This window comes from Ammodytes marinus (genome assembly GCF_949987685.1).
Source record: "Ammodytes marinus genome assembly, chromosome: 18".
In the NCBI taxonomy this organism is placed as follows: domain Eukaryota; kingdom Metazoa; phylum Chordata; class Actinopteri; order Uranoscopiformes; family Ammodytidae; genus Ammodytes; species Ammodytes marinus.
In genome coordinates this window covers 13428498-13439644 of record NC_137222.1, presented here as the reverse complement: position 1 = coordinate 13439644, position 11147 = coordinate 13428498, and the positions used below count along the sequence as shown (strand labels likewise).

Below are 11147 nucleotides of genomic sequence, written 5' to 3'. Positions count from 1 at the left end.
CTAAGCTATTTATTTTGGCTTAATGTTTCTAACCCTGAACAATATCAATGGAATCTATTGGTCCAGTGCTAAGTTTTAGTGGGTTTTAAACATGAGACAGAACAGGTAACCTATACGTTAAAGAAAAACTCCAATCAACCAGAATCTTATAGGTCTACACTACGCCTTCCCTCCCTCACCCCTTCTATGCCTGCCGTAATCTATTATAGTGGAAGCAGATAATCTATCTGACCTTTTTGTTTGATGTGTGTATGAATCCTTACTAGCTATAGACAGTTCCTCTCTGCTCTGAATGAGAGTATGCGACTATCTCATGAATGTTAAGTTAGTGTCCAGTTTATTAGCTGGCTTTACTCTCTTAGATATGAACGAGAACAGTGGTTGGAGTGGAAGCTCAGAAAAAAGACACTGCCGGTACACTGCATTATAGATTGGATGTGGAGAAAGTCTGAGAGTTTGGGTGCAGAGATAATCAGCTAGCGTCCAAGCTAAATAGGGCTTATGCAAAATGAGGCCTTGTTTAATAAGGACTTAAAGAGCTTGTACTGATATATGTGCATGTGTGAGAGAGATAGACAGACACAGTAAGCTGAAGGAGGTAACACGTAACAATCTAAAAAATATTATAAAAGACTAATAATACGCACTGACATACAGTATGATTTTATCTAATCTTTTATGTATTTGTATCTTATCATATATATATTAAGTAGACTAGAATAGATAAAACATTTATTCTTCAGTGAACACAAAGCTAAATCAAAAATTCAGGGCAAAGAAGGAGGGATAAAAGTTGTTAGGCAGCATTGCCTTTGTAAGAAATGTTGCCGTTGTATGTCGAGTGAATTTTCCTGCAGATTTTAAACTTGTGGTTTATTTTTCCTCTGTGTGTGTAGTTACAAAGGTGCTACATGTAGTGAAGCAGACTGTGGACCAGATCATTTCGGCCCCCATATCTGTTATAATCAGCTGACGAGTTTAGCATAGGCAGATCCCTGCTAACCTTCAGCACTATCTGCTGATGACACAAGGATTGTTTGGAGTCAGCCCTCTGCCTTCTCCTCAGGGCTCTCCCTCACTCAGTCCTCTCATCCCACAAACAGGGGGGCATCTTTTTTAATTTATTTTTTATTTACCTGCATTCGAATGTATCCACTTCTATGATACCTGGGTAAGAATGATCTTTTGCTTTTTAGGGAGATACACTGGGAAACCGACAGATGTGTGTGTGTGTGTGTGTGTGTGTGTGTGTGTGTGTGTGTGTGTGTTTACTTATTCTAAATTCCTTTTTTTTTACTCCAAAAAGAATTGGAGGCAGAGTGTTCAGAGCAGCATTGGATCGACCGGGAGATTTGTCACTGAGCTGAAGAAGGGGAAAAGACAGGAACGTTTGGGAGAAGAGGAGGAATGAGTGCGAAAATGGAAGATGTGGAAAAGTTCCTCCAAGGGAATCCTGCATTTGCTAAACAGTACTTTGCCAAGAAGATGAGCACTGCCTCCATATCGAAGGTGTCAGGACTTTCAGAGAAACAGGTTGACTTCAGCCAGTTCCAGGAACTCAGTCAGGTAGATTTTTTATCATTTCACTACTTATTTCATGAGCAAACTGGGTTACGCTACATAAACCGATTGGTGACATGTTACAATTAGGGTACATGAATTAACTGTTAGGTAATGCTTAGTTAATGCTAAATAAACATTAACTAAGCATTATCTCACCAGTAAAAACTGCTTAAAGGTGCTACGAGGAACTTTTAAATATTTCTGAAACTGTCAAATTGTTCTTCTGATGATCATAAATGACATGTAAAAGCAAATGAGACCATCAGTGCAAAGAATGATATTTTTATATAGTTTTTCTTATTGCCTTTGTCATGGGTCCCTCACCCTGGAACTATAGCTGGCAGAGTAGAAACACTACCACTTTTGTCCAAAGGGGGTCCAAGAATTAACAAAAAACTGAAAGTTCCTCGGTGCACCTTTAATTAATGCTCAATTAGCATTAACTAACAGTTATGCTAAGCTGATGCATAACTAAGCATTAGTTAACTAAGCATAGTTCATGCGTAACCAACCATTAACTGAACGGTAATCACTAAACATCAACAGTTAGTTAATGCCTAACAAGCATTAACTATGCATTACCTAACCATTAATAGCGTTAAGTAAGTATTAACTATCAGTTAATTAATGTAGCCTACCCTTATTGTAAAGTGTTACAAACTGATATATATAAAGTATAACCTGTGGCTTTCTTCTGTATATATTGAGAAGGTCTTTTATATTCTCTACTGAAATCATATTCTAAACTTGGGGCTTTTTTTCTCTCTTTCAAGTTCGAAGAAAGCCAAATCATGTATGATCTGATCAAAGACATGCAGGAGAACCTCAACATGGAGAAGGTGGTTTTCAAGATCCTGAAGAGAATCAGCACACTCATCCACTCCGACCGGTGCAGCTTGTTTATGTACCGGCAGCGGAACGGCATCGGAGAGCTCGCCACAAGGCTTTTCAACGTCAACACAGAGGCAGAGTTCGACGACTGTGTGGTGCCACCGGACTCTGAGATTGTCTATCCGCTTGACATGGGAATAGTCGGCCATGTTGCCCTGACCAAGAAGGCTGTAAATGTGAAAGATGTCACGCAGGTAAGAGGGGACGGGGAGAAACATAAGTAATACTAAACTTTGAAGGATGAAGCTCTGTCTGGAGCGAGTGAAGATGTTAGTTGAGCATATACCCGTGGATATCAGTCACAGTGTAGTTTTTGATACTACCATCAGATGACGCCAAAGCTTTCGTATTCAAATCCGAAACATAGTGGCTTCAATGTGAAAGGTGTGATATCAAGACCTTGGCTCGATGGTGTTTTGTGCCCCCAACAAAACCTTCAAGGCAGCGCTGCCTGGAAGGCCCTATTCTCTAACCTTAACCCTAACCCTAACCTTAACCAGCGCTGCCTTGAAGACTCCTTTGGGGGCACAAAACACGAAGATGCTCACCACATATTGTGGCATGTTTCCCTAAATATATTTGGTCCTATCAGACAATTCTGGGCAATTTTGAACATGGGCCAAAAGTGAATTTTATCCATGATTTTTTGCATCAACTTGGTGACTTGGTACACATGAGAATCAAAACAAGTTGAAATTCTTCTACCAAAAGTAATGATCAATAAAGCACCAATGTGATAGCGCTGTATTGGGCGGCTAAGGTTAACAACAACACCTCTGTTTAGGATATACCATTTCTAAACAATAGTTAATTATTAAAGCATCAAATTGATTAGATGTAAAGTTTTCATTGCAGCATTCAATGGCACATCCTTGTCTGATTCAATGAATGCTTAAAAGCTGTGATGGTTGTAGACTGGTTATAGAAGAGTTAGTAACACGTGACCAAGTGAAGTTGTAAATCCCCTTGTCAGACATAATCCATTTATTTCTAGATCCCATCAGCCTCTGTTCTAGCTGTGGATTAGATCCCTCTGCCATTTAGTCAGCAGGAATATGAACAGTTTTTTCCCCAACTGCCTCCACATAGTACTGTATGTTCATAGATGGCCATTATGGAGCAGCCATTTTCATCAAGCTTTTTTGAAAACATTCAGTTTTATATATACATGTAGTGCTTATTTTATAAGTCCTGCTGTTTCATGATGAGGTCCCCTTGAAAATCAATCAGTTGGAAACAGCTGATTCAATGGCATTCCTTTATTTTTCAGCAGTAATTTGAGGTAATTTTCCAAAGTCATTATTTTCCAGGGATTTCTCATCTGGGTTACTGTTTAGGCAAAGGCCTAGACACTACCTACCGAACACATGGGATTTATTTAATTAATATATAAAAATGTATAAACACATTTTATAAAACCACTCATAACTAAAACACAAAACCATACAGAATTCCCCCCCAAAAAAATGTAGTTAAGTAAACATAACCATTTTAAAATTAAGTTAGGATACTAAAAACATGTATTTTCTTACTTTTAGAGCCAACACTTTAGCTCATTCGTGGATGAACTCACAGATTACAAGACCCGGAACATTTTGGCAGCGCCTATCCTCAATGGCAAAGATATGGTGGCGGTGATCATGGCTCTAAACAAGACCACAGGACCACATTTCACTGACGAGGATGAAGACGTGAGTCCCAACTTCAAATTAAAAGCTGAATTTCTGTGCTGGCTCTTTTACTGCATTTGACAAAAAGCTAAATACCTTTAGAGTACACCAGAATATGATGAACTCTCTAGTCTAAACAAACAACAGAAGGTATTTTCGAGTGGTATTATGTATTCTTTATGTTACTAACAAATCAGAAATTTCTCTCTAACCTTGTGTTTCCATAATGCTTTCATTTACCTTTGTCCATTCAGCTTTTTTTGAAGTATCTGAAAATTGCCACTTTGAACTTGAAAATCTACCACCTGAGTTACCTTCACAGCTGTGAGACACGTAAAGGACAGGTAAAGGATGCTAACCTTCCCATGTTTAGGTAAAATTCAATCTCAGATTTTGGTATTACACTTCTTTGCTATAGACTTTATTACTTTATATATTACTTCATACACTGCATTGACCGAAAGCATGTTATGTCTCGTAGCTGCTGTTGTGGTCTGCCAACAAGGTGTTTGAAGAGCTGACGGACATTGAGCGACAGTTTCACAAAGCCTTGTACACAGTCCGAGCCTACCTCAACTGTGACCGCTACTCAGTTGGTTTACTTGACATGACGAAGGAGAAGGTACTGTTTATTTTTGCCTGTAATATCCCAGGTTTTGTGTTAATGCTTGTATCGCCATTTAGTGATGTTTTATTTTATTTCACCTTCTTACAGGAGTTCTTTGATATCTGGCCAGTGTTGATGGGAGAGCAGGCACCTTACTCTGGTCCTGTCACTCCTGACGGCAGGGTATATCCTTTAATTTCAATCATATAACATTATCATCAACACTCTTCGTTGTTATACTTGATGCTGCCGGTCGGTCTTTTTATTTTCACTAATCTCTGTGTTTTCATTTATTCACCAGGAGGTCATTTTCTATAAAGTGATTGATTATATATTACACGGAAAAGAAGAAATCAAAGTAATAGCGTAAGTCTATCTTTTTCAGTGTGCCTTTTTAGTGTGAATATGTATTCAAAAAGCAGCTGTGGAATACTATGACTATGACACAATTGAGAGAATTAGCATAATTTTTCAAAAACAGGGCTTGAAGCAAAATTGGTACATTAATGTACCATGTTACTGCAAGGGTCAGCGATGAAATCTCAGTTTGGACACAATTTGTGCTATGCTAACTACTTGCCCCTCTGTCACGCAGCAATCCACCGGCAGATCATTGGGCCTTGAGTAGTGGCCTTCCTACTTATGTTGCTGAGAGCGGTTTTGTGAGTTTTTTTTAAATTTTTGTTTTGTTTTGTTATTACATTACCACCATTAATTTCCGCCATATCTGATCTGTTTTTATATTGTGTTTTCTTAGATTTGTAACATTATGAATGTAGCTGCTGAGGAGATGTTCCAGTTCCAGGTAAGGTAGCCTACTTAAAGGGTAAATAGATGAATTTACAAAAAAGAAAAACAGTCTTAGGATATTCAGATGTATTCAGCTCATACAGCATAATGTTTTTTGCTCGTTTCAGACTGAGCCACTTGACAACAGTGGCTGGACCATTAAAAATGTTCTCTCGCTGCCAATCGTCAACAAAAAAGAAGAGATTGTTGGTGTGGCCACTTTTTACAATAGAAAAGATGGAAAGCCTTTTGATGATCAGGATGAGCAACTCATGGAAGTATGTGAATCCCCCTTTTTAGCACAGAATCCTTCACAAAATAAATGCCTTTTTTTGTATGCATTGAATAGTTATATACATGACATAGTCCTTCACATGATGAACTACTCAATGACTACTGTATGAAACAGTTAGTAAAACCAAGCCATTTAATTCTGACTGTCTCATCCCCTACGGTACACATTGTGCTGATGATGCTGATCCATGTTTCTTAGGCTTTGACCCAGTTCCTGGGCTGGTCTGTATTGAACACCGACACTTACGACAAGATGAACAAGCTGGAGAATCGGAAAGACATCGCTCAAGACATGGTGCTCTACCACGTCAAATGTCGGGATGATGAGATTCAAAATATCCTGGTCAGTACTAATATCATTTATTTTTTCATCTGTTCAATAATTATATGAATTTATTTATGAATGTCTCTTTCATTTATGGGAAGTACTGTATAACTGACTATGTACTTGTGCTTGCTATTTGGTCAATTCATACTTACAACCTCGATGGTTTTCTCATCCTAGAACACCAGAGAGCTTTATGGCTGTGAACCAAGAGATTGTGAAGAGGAGGCTCTTTTAACTATCCTGGTAAAACTGAAACTTGTCTGGAAATTAGTGTGTGCACTTTTATTTTTCCCCTCAGCAGCATCTAATCTTTAGTTTTACTACTGCGTTTGTGACATTTCCTTATACATAGACAGATTGTTCCTCTAGCAGTACAATGCATGTGCTGTGTACTTTCTCTTATCTTACTCTGGCATTATGCTGATTTCCATTCCAGAAAAAAGACCTACCTCCACTGATTAAGAAGTTTGAGATCTATGAGTTCCACTTTTCGGATTTTAACTGCACAGAGATGGAACTAGTCAGGTGCGGGATCCAGATGTACTATGAGGTCGGGGTGGTCAAGAAGTTCCAGGTTCCTCAAGAGGTGATCTAGGCATACCAACACATGCACACACAAATACTGGTTTCCATTTGTAATGGGGACATTGGACAAGGTTATTGACTTGTGGGGACCACCCTTTTAGAGGTTCTGGAAGGATGAAAGGAGGTGATCTAGACACACCAACAGATACACTAGCAATACAACATTGTTTTAAAGCATCAATGTGATAAATCTGTTTTCTCCTCTCAGGTGCTCGTTCGGTTCATGTACTCACTCAGTAAAGGCTACAGAAGAATCACCTACCACAACTGGCGTCATGGCTTCAACGTTGGACAGACCATGTTTACACTCTTAACGGTATTTCTCTTCTATAAGAGTTTACTCTGTTGACAATAGAAGCCATATTTAATTTTCTGTAAGCACTATTGTGATAAAGTCAAAATCTGAAATCATAAAAAAAAGGAAAACTATCAACCGAATTGGGTGTCATTTCTTTGCTTTGACAACTTTGACGGCTTAGACGGGAATGCTGAAGCGATACTACACTGACTTGGAGGTCATGGCAATGATTACAGCAGGTTTCCTCCATGATATTGATCACAGAGGGACAAACAACCTGTACCAAGTCAAGTAAGTGAGGTTGATCGATCTCTTAGAATAATCCAGCATAATGAAAACTACTTCCACAGCTGGGTATACAAAATATCAATACACAACAACAACAACAACGCTGATAACCCTAACACCATAATAATGCTTCATACTCAATGTATGCTGTACGTGCGCACATACTACCTTCTAACTGAAAGTATATGGTTCAAGGTTCAGCTTTAATGTCATGACACAAGTATTTCACAATGAAATGCAGTGTGAGCCCTCCTCAAATGTTTGAGGTAAAGTAGTTTAAGTTAGAATAGGATGGAACAATTAAATAGAGTACACAATAAGCACTGAAGGATGAAATAGAAAGAGAAACTTGATATATAGTAGTATGTATACTTTTTTAATCAGTGGGCAACACTGTTATAGTCTTGTAATGAAAAGAGGTGTTCTTTCTCAAGATGACAACTTTTTTCTTGTTTTTATACCTCCCAGGGTGCCATTAGCTTCTTAGCAAATGCAAAATAATGCTTTGAATAAAATAGTTTCAAACAAGTTTCAAGTCATTTAAAGTTAAATGCTTTAAAAAAGTTTAAAGGCTACCTGGCGAAAATCAGTGTTTGGTATAATGCTTTATAAAGCCTATAAGGTTGTATGAAATGTCAATGCTGAAGCCTCAAACTTGGTGACAAACCAATGGTGATTGCTTTCATTTTAAATTATGTTTATATCTGAGGAATTATATTAACGCCAACAGATCTGGCAACCCGCTGGCCAAGCTGCATGGCTCTTCAATCTTAGAACGACACCATCTGGAGTTCGGAAAGTTCCTTTTGGCTGACGAGGTGAGAAAGAAGAAGAAGTGAAGAGGAGATTAAATTTACCCAACTAAAATCTCTCTTCGTCACATACTGCAGTCACGTGCCCCTCTCTCTCTCCTCTCATCTGCAGTCACTGAATATCTATCAGAACCTTCACAGGCGACAGATAGACCATGTGATTCATCTCACTGACATCGCCATCATTGCCACTGACCTGGCTCTTTATTTCAAGTCAGCACATTCTCTCATTGTCTCACTGTTCTTGTTAATTCCTTCATACTCTATACTGCAAAAAAAATAAAAATCAAAATAAACTGTAAAAATATTTTCTCTTCATTTAATCTGCTAGGAAAAGAACCATGTTCCAGAAGATTGTGGACCTTTCACACACATATGAGGACGAAAAGAAGTGGGTCGACTTCATGTCTCTAGAAACAACCAGAAAAGAAATTCTCATGTAAGTAAAAATAGAATGTACATAGTTGTTTGTTCTTTAACATCTCTCTGAGCGTCTACATTTATTTCTGTTTCAGGGCTATGATGATGACCGCATGTGACTTGTCTGCTATCACGAAGCCTTGGGAGGTACAGAGCAAGGTGAGAAAAACCCAAACGTAATAAATAAGTGACTCACTGAGTGTTTGTGATTTGATTTTCTACAGATGACTCTGTGTGTGTGTGTGTGTGTGTCTTTTAGGTTGCCTTGTCTGTAGCAGCAGAGTTTTGGGAGCAGGGTGACCTGGAGAGGACGGTTCTGGAACAACAACCTATTGTGAGTTTACAAAGTGTTTGTAGTGAATGTGTATATATTTGACAGCACATTATGGTAACAGTAAATAACTGTGTGGGCTATACTTGGTGTATTACCGTAGCTAACGTTACAGCAACTAACGTTACAGCAAGCATTTATTAATTAGAAATATATTGCAACAGTACATACGTAGACACATGCAAAGCCAGAAGAATGAAGTCTCACTAATTCTAATCACTTAAGCAGCAGCTGTTATTATTGATTTTCTGAATGTTAATATGATGTTTCTTAAACACTTTATGTCCTTCCCACCAGCCCATGATGGATAGGAACAAATCAGCAGATCTTCCTAAGCTACAGTGTGGTTTTATTGACTTTGTCTGTACGTTTGTCTACAAGGTAATGCCAATAATGCATCTCGGATTATTATCCAAACAGTACATGGTTAATTTCAGTGTACCTATTGTAAATAATGTATTTAGAAAATATCAGGAATTTTCCTGTTCCAAATTTGAGTAATCTTGTACTTTCTGTACTTACTTTACTTCTTTTTTTCTTTACTCTTCAGGAGTTTTCTCGCTTCCACCCACAAATCCAACCAATGCTGGACGGCATCCTAAATAACAGGAAGGAGTGGAATGCTAGAAAAGAAGAGTATGAGGCTAAACTCAAAGCCATTGAGGACGAGAAAGCTGCTAAAGATGGAGCTGGTAAAGGTGCGGTAATTATTTGGAATAATCACACAGCTATGAAATGTATTGGGACAGTTATTAAAGTTATTTAAATGTGTGCCACTGCATTCCAATTTGAATCACTTGGGTGACTTGTTCAATAGTATGACTGTGCAGAAACGCTGAACTCAAAAAGTTAAAATTGGGTTATTATCTAGTTAGAAGACTGAAATGAGGTAATACACAAAAACAACTAAGCCTTTAAAATAACCAGCTGCTGGTAAGCCACATACAGTATATTGACCCTTTTGTCTTTGTCCACCAGCTGCAAACAACTCCAGTGGTGGAGGCTCAGGATCCAAGACCTGCTCCATGTGCTAAAAAGTGCAGGGATGTTTTATTCTTTAAGGGACACTAACCAGGTGACACAAAGAAAATGGATTTTGAAAAAGACGGCACACAGTCACATGTTGAGAAACCATCAGAGGAAAAACAGAAACGGACATGATTGATTCTACTTCAGGTTACATTTAGGGAACATCTGAAATTAAATATAATTCAAGATTCTTTTTTAGATCTCAGGTTTTCTCATCCTCATAAAGCACAGCATGAGGATGTGTGTTAGTTCATATGGTCCACAGAGATGCTGTGTGTAAGCTTGTGTGCTTACTGTATTTGCTGTGGGACAAACTTTTATTTATTTATTTTTACGGTTCCTTTAAAGTAGTTGTAATACATAGCACATATAAGAGGATACAACTCCTACACACATCTGTGTAGTGATTGCTACCCATGCACAGTATGTATAATGTTAGAATAAACACACTATTCAATTATTGTATTATACTAACCCTAAAGCCCAAGTCGATGACAACTGTATAGATTGTTTAGGCTGTTCTCAAACATACTGTATTGTACATATTGTACTACATACATTTAATATTTATTTAGAGTGTACATTCAGATAAAAGCAAGATATATATGATATTGAATCACTGTACATAGTAATATCTGAGAACGATTTCATTTCCACTTCTTCCAGTGACATTTACAAATGAGTGTTTGTTTACTGTAGCTGCTTCGTCATGAGGCCTTCATAATGTATATACTTCTGGTAGAGTATCTGAGATTTATATTTTATGAATATACAAATACTGTATGTATTATTTAATTAGAGCAGGTTGAAACCCAGTTACTAATCTGGAAATAAGATGGTTCCAGATAAACATATTTTAATGAACTAAATTGGACCTTAATGGTAACTCAAATTGGTTATAAAGCATTATGGGTTAGAAGAAACAACCATCTCTCTCCACCTGCTGCAAAAGGTGATTTTTATTATCTGATACACAGAACCCATGGACTAACTCCAGTCCTGAGGCCAGTGTCTTGAAGGGTAATGAGTATTTACAGTATATTAACCTTTTAAAGTGCAAGTAAACAGACCCCACAAGCATGTGGAGAACATGCATACTTAACGCAAAAAGTATCAGGACTGTCGCAAGGCAGCAGTGCTAACATCTAGGCCATCTTGTGTCTGCAATGTTTCTGAAGACAAAGCATAGACAGTGTCAAACAGTGTAAAATAATAATGTATGGTAGTCACTTGTACATATTT

General features: G+C 37.9%; 1 protein-coding gene across 1 annotated transcript; it reads left to right on the top strand.

Annotated features, from left to right (window-relative positions):
• Positions 1 to 1407: 1407 nt before the first annotated feature.
• pde6b (phosphodiesterase 6B, cGMP-specific, rod, beta) lies at positions 1408 to 9910 on the top strand (the record flags this gene model as incomplete). The annotated part of the gene is made up of 23 exons (XM_080046621.1): positions 1408 to 1566; positions 2337 to 2648; positions 3993 to 4145; positions 4379 to 4468; positions 4606 to 4746; positions 4840 to 4914; positions 5033 to 5097; positions 5327 to 5393; positions 5489 to 5536; positions 5649 to 5798; positions 6014 to 6157; positions 6320 to 6385; positions 6579 to 6728; positions 6936 to 7043; positions 7207 to 7316; positions 8044 to 8131; positions 8238 to 8338; positions 8457 to 8564; positions 8641 to 8704; positions 8805 to 8879; positions 9174 to 9257; positions 9427 to 9568; positions 9855 to 9910. The coding sequence occupies 23 exons, from the start codon at positions 1408 to 1410 to the stop codon at positions 9908 to 9910; spliced, it is 2556 nt and encodes an 851-aa protein (XP_079902747.1).
• Between the last annotated feature and the right edge of the window lie 1237 nt (positions 9911 to 11147).